The sequence below is a fragment of the Lutra lutra genome, chromosome 9 (assembly GCF_902655055.1).
Source record: "Lutra lutra chromosome 9, mLutLut1.2, whole genome shotgun sequence".
NCBI classification, from domain to species: Eukaryota; Metazoa; Chordata; class Mammalia; order Carnivora; family Mustelidae; genus Lutra; species Lutra lutra.
In genome coordinates, this window is record NC_062286.1 from 26,698,666 (window position 1) to 26,717,632 (window position 18,967).

Below are 18,967 nucleotides of genomic sequence, written 5' to 3' on the forward strand. Positions count from 1 at the left end.
ATCCCACTTCCTCACATCATTTTAAAGATTCGCTTTGGGTGTCTAACGGCATTTCTCAGCCAGGAGCCTCTCAGGGGAACCATCCGAGGCTCCACGTTGGAGGGAGAAGGGAAAAAACAAGAGGCCCGCGTCCTTTCCTCCACCCCATCTCTCCCTACCAGTAAAATCTGCCCTCAGACCAAGAGCTGGGTTTGCTGTTGGAGTCTGGAACACTTAATTCAGTGAACAGCAAACAACACTCAAGTCTCACGGAGGGAAAGCTGAACACCCGTCTGCAAAGAGGGGGAAATAGGGAATCATAGCATGCTTCAAGATGGGAGTGAGACTTGAAACCTCATTTGGGGTTGAGGAACTCCCTCACTCCCATTGTAGATCTTAGTCTTCATGTTTCTCATTTCCCTTTTGTTACCCGATGGACAACACTGGCCTCTGCGCCACCCACTGGCTTGTCAGACTCTCCTAATTCTGTCTTCCTATGTGTCTCCATCTAGTCAGGGCCAGGAGGTTGAGCTGTATAATTACCTGCATCTAAAAGGACCGATCCAGGTTGCCACAAGTCCATTTCCCCTGATTTTCAAAATTAAAAAGAAGCAAACTTGTTATTTAGGTGAAACCAGCAGAAGCTCTCAAATGAACTTCCAGGATGATAACATTTTACAGTTGTGGCAGAAAGTTCAGTAAAAGAACGTGGCACCAGGCTTTAGGATAAGGCTACCTAAAACCTTTAGGATTCTTCTCTCGGAAAGCTCTAAAAAACCAAAGAGAGAAACATCTTTGCCTTTTCTTTCACTGTGCGCCAAGAATCATGGAAAATAGAAATCCCGGGATTTGAGGGGACCAAAAACTCATCCAATCCAAACCAATCCCACCCAGCATGCTTCTACAACACCCCTGCCAAGTGATTGGATGGCTGATGCTTGAATACCTCCAGGGACAGGGAGCTCATTACACACTTCTGGAACCACTGAGACTGTTAGAAAATGTTTCCTGTATCAATCTGAAATCTTAATCCATCCCACCATCCACCCTCATGAAGCACCCACTATGAGCCCTAAGTCATTTTAGGTACATCTGACTACCCATCTGTTCTCTTCCTTAGAACTATACAGAACAAATCTAGGCCCCTGCTGAGGTCAGGCGGTCCCCTCATTTCCTGAGTCTCTGCTTGTCACCGTGTGTTGCCAGCAGAAGACAGCAAAGTGGTGCCTGGCCTTTCTCTCTGCAGTAAAATGTTGTATGCCCCCCACTCTATAAGCTGGTCTTGATAAAGGGAAGGGGTGGTTGGGAAGGGAGGATTCTTACCCCATAGTCCCTGATGGCTGTAGGGGAGTCGTGGCCAGGAGGGGCTCAGAGGCAGCACAAACATGGGATGAAGCCTCAGAAGGATAGCAAGAAAAGCTGTTTCTCTCCCTCTATCCTGTCTCTGCCCACCTCCCCAGCTCGGAAAGCTGACGGCTGAGGGCCTGATGAGCCCGTCAGCTTGGCTGCATCCTGCGATGATGAACACACTCAAAAGAAGTGGTGTTTTTCTTCATATGATGAAGATGTGAGGCTATTCTGAAAGGCAATCTGTGTTCGTGCACATTCTGATTTAACGGTGAGAATGGAGTCTAATTTGGCTCAGCCATTAACGAGGTGTATGACCTTAGACAAGTTACAGACCCTCTGTGAACCTTGACTTCTTGGTGAAGAGCATTCGTAGGTTGGGTGACATGATCTCGAAGTTCAGATTTATGATTTATAGGTTTTAAACCTTCTGTTTCTTTAGACTTATTTCTCTATCGCCATCTGCTGGCAAAACACACCCTTCCCCTAAAAAAGAAAAAAAAAGAAAAGAAAAGAAAAACCCCCAAACCAGTGCAGGTAGCATCTCTGCTTTTGCCTGAGGCTCTGGGCCCCCTTAGAGACTACAGAGAATTACAATGCTGGGCATACTTCAGCAGGAGAGAAACAGTTTCCTGACAGCAAGGATCTCTTAAGCCCTCACTCCTGTCCTGGGTTCTGGTCCTTCTGTTGGTACCGTTTATATTTGTTTGGGACATGTATGAACTGAATCGTTTTCCTCCAAACCCTGAGGGCTGACAAATATTTGGACAACTGAGACCTGGTGTTTTTGGACTTGGTGGTAATGGCACCTGTGGGTCTGTGGGAACACTTACATTCTGGCGCCGAGGAGGAACCCAGGGATGGGAGGGTGAAAGGCAGGAGAAGGCCCACCCTGTGTCCACCAAACCCTAGCCAGGAGCCCCGGGGGACTCCCTGCCTTCTCCCACCCTAAGTTTTCTCCTGTGTAAAACTGAGGTCCTCACCACTCGTCCTGACCTGCCTGCCGCGGAGGGAAATGTGTCCAAAATCACCCCAAAAAGGGTAAGGCAGTCTTGGAACACAAGGACTCATTTTTGTGGCCGTACTTGCTCGGTCATCTCCTCAATACCCTCCATGTCTGAGAGAGACACTGGCCCCGAAGGATTGCCACAGAAAAAAGGTAGAACCATTAACACTCAGTAAGAGTGCGCCCCAAGTCAGGCTCTGACCAAGCACGTCGCAACGGTAAGTCACCATAACCCGGAGAGCTGGATGACAACCATGACCCCGTTTTAGAGGTGAGGAGACTCCTGCAGAGGGATGTGGGAGCTGAGCTGGCAGGCCCGGTTCCAGAGACTTCACATAACCCCCACCTGTTTATCACTCCGGGGAGTCTTGGCCCCTGGAGCATCTCCAGGAAATGGGTGAGGCCCTGAAGGGACCCCGCCCCAACTCGCACTACATGGGGCACACGAGATCCCTGCTCGGACACCCTGGTCATGATCTTGGCTCTGGTTCCAGCTTCTCTTCCCTGCCCACCTGGGAGCCCCCAGCACAGGACCCAAGCAGGAGCAATGACCCAGGGTCCCCAGAGATTCCCCAGAGTGTGGGGGTGAGGAGGTGGCTGTCAGAGAGGCAGCAGGCCTCCAGGGCCAGGCCAGGGCACCTGGGCTCCTCCTTCCCCGCATCCAGGCTTCCTGCCTAGAGCCATATGCTTCCCTCGAAGGGCTCTCTCTGGCTGAGGAGAAACAGCGGGCACTCAGAGAACAGCTGGCTGTGGGCCTTCCCCTGCAGCAACTCCCGCCCTGGCACGGGGCTCTCAGAGGGACTCAGGACAGGCCGAGGTTCCCGGGGAGCCGTTGTCCCCACGAAACATTTGCCACCCTGGGTTTCCACAAGAGTTACCCTCCCAGCTCCATGTGGGCTATTGGTTTGGGACCTGGCAGCCTTTTCTCATGCAAAAGACATGAGGTTGGGTTTCCAGGCCAGTGAAGCTTATTTGATCAAACATGGTAGCATGAAACAGAATGGTTCTGAGGAGAAGTCACTGAGTTCTAACTGAAATCTTCAGGGGTACCCCTCCCTCCCCGGTGGTGGGAGCAGGAGCAGCCGTGCCCAGGCAGTGGCCCCCGTGCCTACTCAGAGGGCCCGGAAGAAGGGGTAGCGTCCGGCACTGGGGTCTAGAGAGGGCAATAGCCTTGCTGATAACTGGGGGGGACTAGAGGATGGGATCCTCTACCTGTAGAGGCGAAAGTTCCCACAGCACAATTCTAGAATCTGAAAATAGCTGATTCATCTCTGTAGTTCTAACCCAAGGCACAGTGTCTGACATAGAGCATGCTCGGTAAATGTGTATTCTCTAAACTGAAGAGTAGCTCCTCTGCAGTGGGTGGGGGTGGCGTAAATTGGGGATGTGGGAAGTTACCTCAGTGGGCATCAGTGGGCAGAAGGCATGGCGGGAGGGGGTTTTAAGCCTGGTGTCCTGTGGAGCAGAGGATGAAGTGCTGAGGTCAATGACAACCTCACTGGGTCCATATATAGCTGCTCGTGTCTGGTAATGGGTTGCCCTAAACACAGATGAGGTATTTAGTGGGGCTCATGAGATTTGGTTCCATGTGGTGTATTTTTATCAGTGACAAGAATAGAGGCAGGTGGCATGTTCATCAATTTTGTGGATGACAGAAAAGTTGGAAGGATAATTAATACACTAAACGGCAGAATTAAGATTCAGGAAGATTGCAAGAGATGAAACTAAAAGAGAATTTCATAGTGATAAGTGTGATATTCTAAGTTGGGTTAAAAAAAAAAAAAAACTCAATGGTGCAGAGACGGGATGGGTGTGATCTGCTTCCCTAGAAGTGTAAGAGAAAAATTCCTGGCGCTTGAGTTATAGCCAGTTCAGGAGGAGATGAACTGATGGGCTGACAGGACTTCTTCCAAATATAACTGGGGATATTTTCATGGAGGAGCAATATTTAGGCTGAGAGAGGCAGTTCCTGGGCACACCACCCTCATGGGCTCACGTTCTGCTCTGGGTGTCCTGCTCTGAGTCACCCACGGACTGGAGTGTAGCTAAGGGGTATACCGTGGTCACAGAAGGACCTGTGGGAGGAACTGGAGAAATTTATCCTAGGAAAGATGGCACATAAAGGTGGACATGAAGGCTCCGTTTGTATATTTGAAAGGCTCTCAAATTCATGCTCTTTAAAACGACTGAAGATCCCAAAGGGCTGTTGTTTGTGGGGGTCATATCTACTGTTCTTATATTAAAAATTGAAATGATGCATTCTCTCATCTGAAACAGAGTATTAACTATTTCCCCACTTCACAATAGAGCTATTTTGTTTTAACATACTTTTTATGAGAAACAACTTCTTTTTAAAACAATTCAGTGAGAAGAGTGACAACTTTCTTCAATGTCTAGCATAAGGAAAGAGGGCCCAAATCTGATATCTGTTCCTCCGTCTGTATGATATGTTGTTTTGGTTCATGTAAGCAAAGAAAATTTGGCCTCACACAGTTGTGCAGCAGGAGAAGGGAGAACCTTATAAAATCCCTGGAAGTAGGGTCCTTGGACCACACTTTGAGAAGCTCCAGTTCAGAAAAATTAGGATCTGTGGGGCTGAGTTCTAGAAAGTTCTGTCAACAGTGAGGGTGCTGGGAATCCCCTAATGGCTCACTCCAAGTTCTCTGACCTAGAGCAAAAGCCTCTGTCTGGCATGCCCCCAAGGGGTTCTTTTCTTTGGTTGGGAATGAGAGCAGAGGCACCTTATGCAATTCTTCCTAATCCCATGTATCCATGATTTTCTAGCCAAAGAACTGGGTGACTTGCCTGATAGGCATGACTGTCTCTGAGGAGAGAGCTGGCAGAAGGGCATCTAAGAACCCTAAGCGTTCTGACCTGCTTTACTTACAGTGTGCGAGTGGCTTGCATCCACCTGCAGGAGTCCCAAGGAGGCTGGGCACCCCCTAATGAGGTCTGGGCACCCATGGGCTAGGAGAGGCTCTTGAGGCCAGGGCTCTCCGGGAGTGGGTGGGAGGCTCAGAGCAGTGACGGGGATGATGACGGAGGGAGAGGAGCCGCAGAAGTGAGTAGGATTTGAGGGTACAAAGGGAGCTGGGAGTATCTGTGAGGCTCGAGGAGATAGAGCATAATTGCTGGGAGCGTGAAGGAGAACAGAAAAGAAACAGGCTCAGAGGTAGAGGACCAGAGGTGGTAAGGTTAGAGAAAAGGAGTGGGGTCAAACCCTGAGGGTAACCTGGGGTTGTTGGCAGTAAAAAGTCAGAGCTGGAGGTCAGGTAATGTGCCTTGTTGCACCGACCTCCGGGACCACATCTGATTTGCGGTGGTGTCTGTGGGTATTGGAGCTCAATCCCCAAGGCCGGTCCTGGGCTGTGCCCAGCTGGGGACCTCTCAAACCGACCCAGCCCAGGGCCGCTACTGGGTGTCCAGACTGCCAGACACTTTTCTCTCTGACACATTCAGAACAGACAAGGCAAAGAAACATTTTCTAGGGGTAGAAACACCTTGGCCTGCCCCCAAACCCTGGTGATGTGGAGATGAGCTGCAGAGGCTAGCGACAAGTGTGTGGGGAGAAAGGTGTTTGCCGGCGTGATGGAGCAGGGATGGTAAGCAGCCAGCAGCTTTCCCAGCTTGACCTGTGCTCCGGCAGGGTTCTGGAAAACATCTTGGGAGAATCCCGAGTTTGGATATCTGAGGGGATGACACGGCACCAGCTGACTCACATGTCACCAGCAAACTGCTCTCTTCCATTCATTTGCCCCGGTTCCACTTCTCCTTGGAGGTCAGTCGAGCTGTTTGTGGTTGGCTCTCTCTTTGGGGGTTGTGGCGGAGGCAGAGCTCCTAGCCACGGGGACAGGAGGAGGGAGTGCCCCATGCTTGGCTGCCTGAGGGGTCCCACGGGCCTGTTGAAGGCTAAGATGGCCCTGGAGTCCTTGTTTTGTCCAGCAATCTGATTCTTAAAACCCTTTGTCCAGGTCAACAGCGTATCCTATGGCAAAGGTACAATGGTGCAGCTCCTAGATGCGAGTCCTATCTGGGGGCCCCTGGGGAGCCCCTGCTCTGATCCAGTATCAAAGCCAAACAGAACCTACATTCTCCAGGAATCTTTTAACATGTGGAGGACAGTCTAGTATCCCCTGGCAAGAATAAGGCTTGAACTCTTTTCCTCAGGAGGTCCTGCCCTCCCCAGCCCCACCCCGCGCCCCCTTCCCCTACCATGGCAGTGCCTTGTGGCTACAAACGGTATGGTGTCCTTCTATCAAATGTATCCACTTCTGGCCCAAGCCCTGAGCAGAGTTTGTAGAAAGCATCCAGCCTTGCTCGATTTTTCCTTTCTAATCTCTGCAGGCCTCATGGGCATTACAGAGAAGAGAGCTTGCCTCATCCTTCTGCAATCCCAGTGTTTGGGCCAAACCTTTAAGGGATGCACCCAGAAGTGAAGAAAGGAGAGTCGGGAGTGTCATAATTCATAGAATTCCTGGAGGCCAAAGAATGAGTTTCTATTCCCCATATCAGAGAAGTACCCAAGCAAAGTCGGCCCTGCCCTTTCCTAGACAATGCTAAAAAAGGTTCTCTTTCTTTTACCCTCGTTCCTCAAGCACAAACCCCAGAGAGTATCATTTTTCAGCTTTATAAGAGCCTGGTTACTGAATCCTTAGGAATTTCGATCACAACCACCACAAAATTGCCTCCAGGGAACGGCAACTGGTGAAAGCCTTGCTTATTCAATGGCTCCCTGGCTTTCCTTTCAAGTTTCCTTACAAGTGGGGCCCTTGAGCAGTATCTTCTGTCGGGATCACCGGTTTAAGGCTCTCTGTCCAAATCTAAATCAAATGGCCAGGTATCTGGGAAGGGAAACACGACAGACACACTCTAGACTTCTGTTAGGAGCTGGAAAGGTGAGTTCAGGTTCTTACCTGGATTGGCGCGAGGGCTGTGGTGGCCGCTTGCGTAGGAGCTGGTGGACCAGAGATCTGTAATAACATGGCACTGGTCAGAGCATGAATTTAATCTGCTCTCATTCTTTCCATGATCCAACCTAGCAAGACGTTACCAACCAAGGTCAGAACAAAGGTAAAGCTTTGTCCTTGGGTGGTCTGAACCTGCCCCAAGGAGGCCTTGAAATGGAAAAAAAAAGGGGGGGGGTGAGATGGGGATTTAACTCAAAATACTGACTGAAAATCCTACGTAATTATAACCCCTGTATTTCACAATTGTCAAAGTAAGTATCTTTTGCTAAAGGGCCATACTTTTTTACACTTCATTATTCTTATAATAATTCTCCTCACCTGTGACACTCCTGAGGCGGCTAAAGTAATCCTTCAGTATCAATGTCACTTAACGTTTCACAATTTGCTTAAATGGTGTTAACATGGTACTGATGCAAATAGCATTAGCTTTCAGTCATTTTAAAGGTAGACAATGGGTTATCCTTAATTACTTTGTGAGAAAAATCAAATACACTTCAGTATTCATTATTTATCAGGCAATTTCTCTGAAGCAAGGTTTTAAAAGGGAGGATGGGGAGGGGGGTTTTGTAAAGAGAGATGCAAAGTCTGTTTTGGGGGGGACAGGGAACCATGTGAAAATGAGCTGAGGGAAAGAACCAAATTTCACAGAAGGGAAGAGACAGAAGGTCATGGAACACTATCAGTTCCTCAGAAAACAGAATCTACCCACAGTCAATGTTTCACTCCCTTTGACTTTGTTCCAATTATTTGAATACAAACTCAAAATAGCATTGTTTTCTTTCTAATTGTAATGAGAACAGGTGCTCACTGTAAAAACACATACCATGTGCAGTAAGAACTCACCTGCAATTCCTCTATCCTGCAGTTACTGGTACGCAACCATGGCGGAAAGTGTCGTATCCTTTTCTCTATGCCCACATTCTCACGTACGACACACAAGTACCAAAATGAGGTCGGTACCCATGCTGTTTTGTAGCCCCCTTCTTTGACTTAACAATCTGTCACAGGCCAGTCTCAGGTCAGTAAACGCACATATTCACCAAAATGTTAATGGCTGGGTGGTAACTGCTTTAACCATTCTGATGGTGGACAATTCAACCACTTATCTTTATTTTTTATTAGGAACAACATCTGTGTCCAGGCTCTTCACCCTCAGATGATAATTACCTGAGGATACACTCCTGTAAGTGCAAATTCTGGGTCGTTTCTCCACACTCTAGACCAAACCATGTATTGTCAGTTTGTCGTGTGAATCGGTGAAAAATGACATGTTGTTACTCAATTTGCATTGATTCGATTCCTGGCGAAGTTGAACAACTTTTGTTACGTTTATTGGTCGCTTATAGTTCTTCTGTTCTGGCGTAACTGGTCATGACGTTCCTGCATTTTTCTATGGGAAGGTTCCTCTTTTTCTTAGTATTTGTCATATTGGATTCTAAGGAAAAAGTTCTCCAGATACCTTCAATAAGATAAACTTTCAGAGAGGAGATAAAAGTTGGTGAGAAGGGAAGTCTCATGTGGAGGGACTGGGGAGTTGGAGATGCTGGTTCCCTTCCTCCTCCCTAGAAAAGGAAATGCCCACAGCCGTGAGCATGCCGTGCCATTAGGGGCGCTCTGCTCCCCTCCTTTATCCACCCCTTCTCTGTGGACAGAGGAAATCAGTTAGGTCTCCTGAGGTAACTGTGGCACTTCTTGAAAGGAAACGGACTAGGAAAATAAAGCCTAGCAAAGCCACCCCACACTTGGAAGCCTGTGGTAGATTCAGCTGACCTTGCAGCCGGCCTTTTCCATAGCCCTTTCTTCAGCATGTTTGTGGATCTGCTTCTACACGCTGCCCCCTCTGGCCCTGCGATGTGGCTCTGCAGCCACCTGGCTCTTGTGGGTGCCTGTGTAGTCCTTGGTATCTCCCATGATGAACAGAACAGCCTCGCTCCTGTCCCTCTGAGAGGTCTCTGTCGCTCTGGCTCTTGGCTCCCTTACCCCCAGCCTTGACTTGTTCCTTGCTATCTTGTTAGGTTTGCCCATTCTTGGGTCAGTTAAGAGGTGTCCAGCCCCATCCTCCTTGTTCTTCCGCCTGTATCCGTCCCTCCTCCTGGACTGGGAGAGCCCCTGTCTTTTCTGGCTATGAAGTTTCCACTTTCCACTAGACTCTCTACAAGTTCCTATGTTCTGTGAGAACGACAGCTCCTTATCACATTAATGGAGCAAAGAGGACTCATAGACCCCCCCACCCCAGTGCAGATTGTTCCTGTTCTGGCTACACACTTCTAGGAGCCAAGAGCTGAAGTGACCCTTTGCAAGGATTTGGTAGGATATGTTCATAGGTGTAGCCCAAGATTCCAGAACAGTGCCTGACACATTGTAGGCACTCAATAAATATTTGTTGACTGAATAAATAAATTGGGTTTTACTTGGCCGCCCCTCCACAACCAACTTCTAGAACCTTTGACTCCAGTCACACATAAAAAGAGAGGGAAAAGCCCTTAATAAATGCAGTAACAACAACTCACTTGTCTATCAGCAGTAGAAGAGTTGCTCTGTTAGAACTGGCAGAACATTCTCAATTTCTTTGAAGAAGGAAAGGGATTATCTGTGTACTAAATATTATTTAAAATAGTTGGGCTAAAATATCAGAGCAAATATCTATAGCCATACATTAATGTAGGCATTCATCAAAGTAGATGGGCCATGACCTGGGGCTGGGGAGGGATTAGTTCATGGGCACAGGGCTTCTTTTTGGGGTGACAAAAATGTTCTAGAATCAGTCATGGTGGTGGTTGCACAACTTTGTGATTACTAAGAACCACTGAGTCGTGCACTTGAAATGGGTGAATTGTATGCTATGTGGAAAGTATCTCAATTAACTGTTATTAACAAAAAGACACAGGCATTCAAACACCCATTTTCAGTTCTCATCGTTCCTACAAAAAATCCTTTGAACAGGCAATATAATTTTTTCTTGCCCTCTATCCCCTCCTTCCTCCCCAGTTTGGCCCCTTTCTTGGCAACGAGGGTGGACGCGGGCCGGAACGCTCATTCTGAGTGTTTGCCTGGCAGTCTGTGGGGCGGCCTAGGCGCGGGTGCTGGACGAGGTTGGGCAGGGAGGCCGATGAGCTGGAAGGCTGCCGGCCAACCGCCCTGTGCCCCGGCCAGGAATAATGAGGCTGTGCCAGGTTGGGAGCCACAACCTGAGGTGGCTGAGGTTTCTACAAGCACAGGCCCAATGTGTCCCAGGATTTCCAGGCTCCCAGTGTAGCCAAATAAATATGCCGTGTGTTTAATTATATGTGTTATGTAAGAATCGACCTCCTCCAAGGAGGCCCCACGAGCAAACAAATTAGTCAAGTACACCAAAGTCTTTGAAAGAATCAAGGGCTTCAAAAGTTGAGAGCCTGAAGTTCAGAAAGAGGAAAACTCCTGGCTGTGGGACTCCCCCACCCAACATCCTTCCTTCCTTCCTAACTATGTGTCCTGCTGGTGGGCACGGTAAGCCTGTGCTCCAGTCGGCAGGGGTTACACGGCAACAGGATGGGGGGCAGGTCCTATGTATTCCAGACAGTATTTTTATTTGGGCACTTTATATCATAGCTTCTTCCAAGGGTCGTTCATTGAATGGACTGATAATACTCCTCGATTGGTAGAGTTCTTAGGAACACTGATTAAAAGGGTGCGTGGTGTGCTGGCCCCGGGAAGCCTGGACTGACCTGCATGCCATTGTTGTTGTTGTTACTCATCACAGCGGGAGTTGATGGTGCCTAACACCCCCGCTTCTATGATGGCCTCATCCACGCCTGGGGGGCTCGAGGATGGCAGGGGTGCCTCCAGTTCCAGGAGAACTGGGCTCCCACTTTTCAGTTCCGTGAGCCGGGCCGGCTGGTTCACAGCCCCACACCCCGGGTTCCTCATCAGGACAAGGGACTAGTCAAAGCAGAAGTCATCCATTTACTGCAGAGGGCTGGTCCGAGAATTTCCTAGGGGAGTGTTTGTAAGGTGTTTCAAGGAGTGTCTAGCACCTTGCAAGTGCTGATACTATTTGTTAGAGAAAAGGATGAAATTATGGGGGGCTGGGCTCTGACATGGGAGGGGGAAGGGCCATGCTGTGTGGCAGAAATGTCTGGAAGCTGGAGGTGACACTGAACAGAACAAGACCCAGGCACTTCCTCCTGGAAGGAAAAAATGGCCCCAGGTGGGAAATATTTAGAAAGGCCTGCTGAGACAAAAGTTGTCACTCCTGCTGTGGAATTTTCCAGACTCTTGCCAGAAGATGCTTAGAAGTGAGAGGGGTGCTGATTAGCTTAGGGTGGCTGGCAGAGAAGCCTGTGTAAAAACTAGAGAGGGGGTCCTCAGACGAACTCTTAAGGTCCTGTTTGATGTAATACCAAGATTAATTTCATAAAATAGACTTTGGTAAAACCTAAAACTTGATTGAAGAGATGGAGGCATAAAAAATGATCAGGAAAGGAATAAAAATGTAGCTATCTGGCTTTCCCTATAGGAGTTGTTTAGTTTAGTTTTGTTTGCTTCTAATGTTTGAAGACTTCCGAGAATATACAGTGTGTCACTTAAAACCCAACAGTATTTCCACTGAACCCTACTATTCCTTCAGCTGGGCTTTTGGAGAAATGAGGATTTTGCAATAGGAAACTTTTGTGTAATATCCTACCTTCCACAGTCTGACAATAGCAATCCCACTCTCGAATCTGTCTTCAGCCCCTTTGACATGGTCTGCTTAGCTCATAGCAAGTCCTGAATTAGCATGAGGCTCAAGTCTACCCCTGAGTCTGGAAGGACACATCCACATACTCTTGGCCCAGGTCTCAGCATGACCCCTCACTCAGCTCAAAAGATGGGAGATGGGCACTCCACACAAGCATTCAGACAGAGCCGTGACTCCGAAAGCCTACTTTGCTAGCACAGGACAACACACAGTCTACCTACTGACCCAACTCCCAGCTCCTGTGGCCCACGGGCTGTGGTCTGAGGCTGCTGGTGGTTGAACCTGCAGATGGGGATGGCTTTGGCAGGCTCGTAGCGGTGGCTTCGGTGGCCGTGGCTCCCGTAACCTGCATCAGGGTAACTGGCTGTGCAGTTGTTCCTGGGACTGGTGGCTTCTGATAGGCTTTAGTGGCCTCACCTGTAAAAAAGATAAAATGACATTGGGGCCTACAAAATCATGGTAGACAAAATAAATGTCTATTGAACGCTAGGTGTGAGCAAAGATCTGTGCCGGCCACTGAGGAGGATAAAATCCACCTTTCTGAAAAGAATGTACAACCTGGACGGAGCGATAAGCCAATAAACAAACTAAACACTAAATAACAATAAAATATTTAAACAATGGTTAAATACTATAGCAAAATAGAGAGGGTAGAACTCCATTAACTGCCAGATTAATTTGCCAGACGCCGGAAGCAATGGTTCATGAACTTTCTCTTTCTTCCTTTCCCTCTTTCTTCCTTCCCTCCTTCCTTCCTCTCTCTGTCTCTCTCTCTGTCTCTCTCTCTCTCTGTATTCTGCTGTGTCAGTTAGTACTGACCCAGGGATAGAAGGAATTTTTGGGGTTTCCACTATGACTAACTCTTAGAGAATACATTCTAGATGCTCTAGCTTGGATTGGTTCAAGACTAGTCAACTAACTCCTCTGGGCTCCAGTTTTCTCAACTGTAAAATGGGAGAACAGAAATAACTAGATGGTAAAGAGCATCTAGATTCTACTTCTAAATTATGCTCTTCATTCATGTGTAAATATTCAGGTTGTTTCCGTGATTTTCAACAAGTCTCTGTTTATTAGTACTCCGGGTGCCTTGACAGTTTCTCTGAAGCTTCAGGGCAAGGGGACAAGGGGCTACCCAGTGGCCATTGGCTATTGAATTGACAACCATGGGTCTGTGCCAGAAGGACACAAAAAATGGCCCGCGAACCAAACAGTGCCCCAGGACCGGGAGGGAACAATAGCCATCAGTTCCATGGGTCTCCTGAGCCCCACGGCAGGGACACCAGCTTCTACACTGGTGCAGCTGTAATAGCTTCCTAGGGTTGCTGTCACAAATCGCCACATATTCAGGGGCTGAAAACAACAGTAATTTATTCTCTCAGATTTCTGGAGGCCAGAAGTTGGGAAATCAGTCTCATGGGGCTGAACTCCCTCGGGAGGCTCGAGGGCAGAATCTATTCTCTGCTTCTTCCATCGTCTGGTGGCTGCTGGCTTTCCTTGGTCGTTGCCACCAAGCTTCCTCCAGCTTCACAGCTGACATCGTCAGGTGTCTCTCTGCTCCATCTTCGTATGACCTTCTCCTCCACGTCTATCAAGTCTCCCTCTGCCCCCACCACCACCCCAGACAATTCAGGATAACCTCCCCATTTAAGAACCCTAACTTAGTCCCATCCACAAAGCCCCCCTCCCTCTTCCTGTTTGTGTTTTGCCAGATACAGAAGAATGCACAGATTCCCGGGACAAGGACAGGGGTGTCTTTGGTGGGGGACATTTTTCAGCTTACCCACAACGTCCTAGCTCTAGCTTTTAACTCTGCTTGGGGCTAATGCCTCTCTGGTGCACAGAACAGAGCCAAGAGGCTCACATGTGAGATGAGAAGGCGCTGCACCCTTCCTATGAACCCTCCAACTTCCTCTTTGACACATACAGCACGCGGGAAATGGTGTCGCCCCGTGGCCGTGGCCCAGCCATGCGGACAGACATCTGAAGGGGCATGTAGACCCACGACCCAGAGCTAACATCTGCGCAGTTGTCACCCTGCTGCCGTTGCCTTCTGTGGGAGTCACAGCAGTGACTTGGGAGAGCAGGTCAGCCACAGGTACCCTGGGCATGGGTTGGAGTTTGGCCCTTCAGTCTGCTCTTGTAGGCACTGGGCCATCGGGCAGGAGACAGATCTCTCATTCACCCTGTTGTTGCTAACAGTGGGTCACCTTTAAATCTGCCTGTAGACTGTGCCAGGCAAATTGCTAAAGAGCTGGCAGTGGCCTTGGGGGGTCAGCCAGGCTTCACGCCATCCTGGGGCAAAACCGCTTTTGTGATTTATGACATTCCCATGACTCCAAAGGAATTGAGTGTTCATAACAAGTCCTAAGGAAGTTTCTCATTCTCCAAAATAGTCTTCTGCCTCACCCTCCGGTAAATGCTATGAAGCATTAGTGCCTTGGCAGGGGGACACAGGCCCAGATTGGACGTGCTTTATACAGGGAAAGCCATTTCATAGAATGACTTATACATTTGATGAAATAGGATAAAATTATTAATTTGGAAAGAAATATAAAAAGCCTACAGTACATTTTACTTGCAAATTATTAATAAAACCACAATTAAATTAAAAATAAAACTTCTAATAATAATGAATATTTTTGCCACCTGACACTTATTAGATACTGAAACTATGAATTAGCTTTTTCTCATACCATTGGATAACTCTGAGATTTCTATATACCTCAGTCTTCCTTTGCAAATACGGATTGCCGGAGAGCAGATTAAATATCCCAAGGGCAGCCACTTGTGTTACCTGCTTAAAACACAGATACTTTCAAGCGTGTCATCAATTCAACCAAAAGGGTCGTCTCTTGTTTTCCATGGTCTTCCATGGGCTGTTGTTTCTGCCTACTCTCCCGCATGCAATAGAACTATCTTTTAGACAAAGACAGAGAAAAAGAGTTCTACTCCAATTGCTCCTGATTCCTTACTGAACATAAGGCTGGGTATGACCCAAAGTGAAGTCCTTATAGCACCTGGTTCCTTTTGAGGAATTTGAAATGAAACCAGTAAAATAGTTTCTCCATATAATCTCAGATACACGGAAGTTTCATGGAAATCTTTTCAAAGATTTTCATGGGAACACATATCAAAATTTCCTATAGGCACTTAACATATTACTCTTTGGAAGAGGTTATGAAATTTTTAAAAAAGATTTATTTATTTGAGAGAAAGAGAGTGGGAGAGAGTGTGAGCAGGGGCAGAGGCAGAGGGAGAAGCAGACTCCCCACTGAGCAGGGAGCCCGATGTGGGGGCTCAATGACTACCTTCTCAGCAGCAGTAGGAGGTCCTCAGAGTTCCCTACACTTGATTCATTATTAGGCCATGATGAAGGTGTTGAAATGCAGACCCCAGGGCCCTAATCCCATAGATTTTATTTCACACATGGTAGGTATTCAATCGATGGCAGTAGCTGACATTTATTATTGTGTTATGTCACACGCCCCTTTCCCCCAATGGAAAACAGCTCTTGCGGTAGGTGTCAGATGTGAGACGCCACGAGAAAGACACCGAAGCCAGTTTGGCAGCGATGCCTGGAGGTCAGAGTGATGGAGAGGATTTAGGTCTTCCTGCCACTAACTCACTACGGGCCGCAGGATTATACATGAGGGCAGGAAATCCAATATTCATTGAGCATCTACTATATGCCAGACACTGTGACAGTCTCTTTTATATATGCCTTTACATTTGATATTAATCACAATCCTGGAAGCCAATCCAAGAATTCCCATTTTTAGGGTAAGGAATATGTTTTCCAAAAGGTCAAGAAATGTACACAAGGTCTCACAGAAATTTGGTAGCAGAGCCAGGATTTGGGCCCACGTTTGATTCCAAATTCCACGTTTTTCCTCTAAAGGGGAACAAAGTGGAAGGCAAGTCACAAATAACCTCAAGATTCCTGAATGTGGTTCCCACCAGAGGATGGCCCAAGATCCCTCTACAGTTCCGGTGGAAACAGTGTTATTCTCAAGAGAGGGGCAAGAGGTGGCCTTGCTGGGGACAAGCAGTGAGGGCAGGAGGTTCTTAGGAAGTCAGATACATTATCATAAACTTCAGCTTCATTTTCCTCCGGGGGGGGGGTGGCTGAGGCAATGACCGGGGGGACCGGGAGAGGGTTCTCCTGCCGCCACTCCAGCTCAGCAACCTCTAATAAAGATTTACTTGCATGTCACACCAGCAATGTGCCTTTTCGGGGTTGGTGAGCTTCTACACACCAACGTTGCCCTGTTTTTATTTAGCTCAGAGTAGCCTGAGACTCTAGCCAAGTTACTGCCTGTTGGTGATTGCTAACTGCCTGGGGAAACAGTGTTTAAATCTTAGGAAAGTCCATCTTCAGCAGGAGCAGCACCAGGCAAATCAAGATGCTTTTGGTTTTTATAGTTTTAAGGTGCTTTCTATTTTTTTCAGTGAGATACTTCCCTGTGGAAGAAGGTTATTATGCTTTGAGGGGTCATCCTGACCTGATTTACCTGTTAACCCACAGTCTTGGAGGGATTAGGAAGCCTTGTATAGGGGCATGCCAAGACTGGAGGAACCCACAGGCAACCCTCACATCTTCATCTCGTCTGCCTCCCCCACTTTCTATAGAAATTTTATCATTTGGGTAGCCACAAGGGGATCATCATTTTACAGTTCTCACTGGAATTTTTTAATTTGAATTGGTGAAAACTTACTCTTTAATGTAACTATAATTTTAAGGAGCGGTTCCTCTAGAAGCTGGGCAAGACCCCAAGTATCCCTTTTATGTGTATGTTGGAAAGGGACATTTATCCGTTCTCTCTGTGTGGGAAACCAAAATGCCTCCAAAGACACAGTAATGCATAGCACAGTTCCCGCTTTAACACAGAAACCTAGGAAAAGGCATTTTCCTGGCCTGAGGTCCACGGGTACTCTGTTTGTGGTTCACAGGAAGCTGGGTCAGCACGACCTCATCAACAGTGTATCTTTGGCTTGGATTATTTCCATGAGTCGCTTTCCATGAACACATATACCACATCATCCCCTTTGCTTCATTTCATACCTAAGCAGAGACAGCCTTTCCCCTTTCAGCTGCCAGGGGACTTTTCTAGAATGTCCTGCCATCTTCTAATGCAACAATACGGTACAATCGAAGGCGACAGTCATTCTGAATGCAAATGACACAAACATAGAAATGATCTTGGAGTTGCAAAAACAAAACCCAAAAACTAAAGCATCACCCTTCGGCCTAGCCTTCTCATCCCCTTGATTTCTGTGCCTGTGCCCTTGGCATGTGTTGAAATATTGCTGGAGTCAGTGGAGCTTGACCTGTTACGATGTTAATTTCTACACTACCTCCTAAAACACGTGTTTACAAACTTGGAAGCTTTAGATGACATCACACGCGAACACTTGCCTGTTTTGGCAGCCGGGCTTTTCGCTGATGAATATGTAAGAGCCGATGGGTAGGTTACACCCCTTTGGGGTTTACCTTCTGCAAGAAAAAAAAATGAAAAAAAAAAATGAAATCTTTCTAGAGCTAGAGGGTTTAGAAGGTTCTGTTCTGGTAAGTTGATTCCTTCCTTCCTATTTATCTCTCTGGAGTTCAATAAATCCGTCAGTCTCCCCCCAGGTGAATTGTTGATTACAACAAGAAAGTCAAGTGATGTTTTGTTTTCCTGTAGAGCCTGTGTTTTATTAATATTGGAAAGGAAGCAATAAAATCTCCATGACTCAGAGTTCCCATTAGTAACCCTTACTCTGCTCATGAAGATGTGACATGGAAGCTAAGGTTTCTATACATGTGGTGTCGAATGTTTAATTAGATCAGTAGATGGATGTAAAAACACTCCCCCTGCCTCCTCCTGGATGCTCCAGAGCTCTGGTCACAGGCTAGCTCTGCAGAATGGCTCTCTCTCCCTTTCATGGACCCTGTGGGATCCATCTGAACTCCATGGCACTAGAGAAACCTGAAAGTAGTTTTCAAATAAGCATTTGTTACCCACCTAGGGAAAGAGAGTTTAGAGGCCAGGCCATGGGAAGGAATGTTAATATGTATCAGGGAAACAAAGGAGGCATAAAAAAGAAAAATGATCTGGAGATTGGGGCTGGGTGAGGCGGTACCAAGCCTGACAGAACTGAAAATTCCCCAAGAAGGCTGCCACCCACAAAGCCTCCCTCCGTCAGGAAGTGATGCCTGACATCCCACTGCAGGAGTTTTGCTTCACAGTAGGATGGCAAGTGTCACTTGCAATACAGAAGCCTCCCCCATCCCCCCACTCCACCCCCGCCCCCCTCAGCCCTCCCACCGCCCCAGAAGGCAGGGGATCAGTCTCAATTGGTAAGTGTCGAATTGGCGCCTAGAGCAGTGTCTGCAAGGTAGGAGATCCTTAGTAAGTATTTATTCAGAGAAGGAATACCTTAATGCTTAGATCTGTCACAACTCAGAGGGGTCTCACCTGTCATCTAATATTTACATCTGACAATGAAAGAATTTTACCTTGCAACCTAAGGAAGTAGTTTTATAGGATAGGTTTGGGGTGATGGTGAGGAGTGTCATCTAGAGACCCTGAGGGGTGGGACAGAATCTAGAACATGATTTTGCCAAAAGCCCTATTGACACAAGGGATTGCAGAGTCATGAAGCAGATGGAATGACAGGGACTCAGAAAGGGCCTGGAATTGGGAATAAGAAGTTTCTGTTTCTATTTGCCGTTAATTAACTGCCTCAATCCTGGACACTCATTTTTCTCATTCGGGAAATACAGACAATGATATGGACCAATTTTCTCCATTAAGTTATAAGGATCTAATGAAAGAAAAAGTTATACTCTTTTGGAACTATATGTTACCAGAGAGATGGGAAGATCCTATGCTGGCCTTGCCTATAAATATCACTCAAAGTGTCGATGAGGCAAAATGTTTGGGCTTATGGAGTTATTTCATCTCATTA

General features: G+C 47.4%; 1 protein-coding gene across 3 annotated transcripts in view; it reads right to left on the reverse strand.

The window, feature by feature from the left end:
• Positions 1-18,967, reverse strand: part of VIT (vitrin) — a 99,224-nt gene that overhangs the window by 26,573 nt on the left and 53,684 nt on the right. For 2 of the 3 annotated variants that reach the window (XM_047744054.1, XM_047744056.1), the window contains exons 6-9: positions 17,433-17,510; positions 12,242-12,433; positions 7,246-7,302; positions 523-567 (exon numbers count right to left, since the gene is read on the reverse strand). In XM_047744054.1, the coding sequence (XP_047600010.1) occupies positions 523-567; positions 7,246-7,302; positions 12,242-12,433; positions 17,433-17,510 (372 nt within the window). The remainder of the gene's footprint in view (positions 1-522; positions 568-7,245; positions 7,303-12,241; positions 12,434-17,432; positions 17,511-18,967) is intronic. The other variant, XM_047744055.1, reaches the window with a different exon arrangement.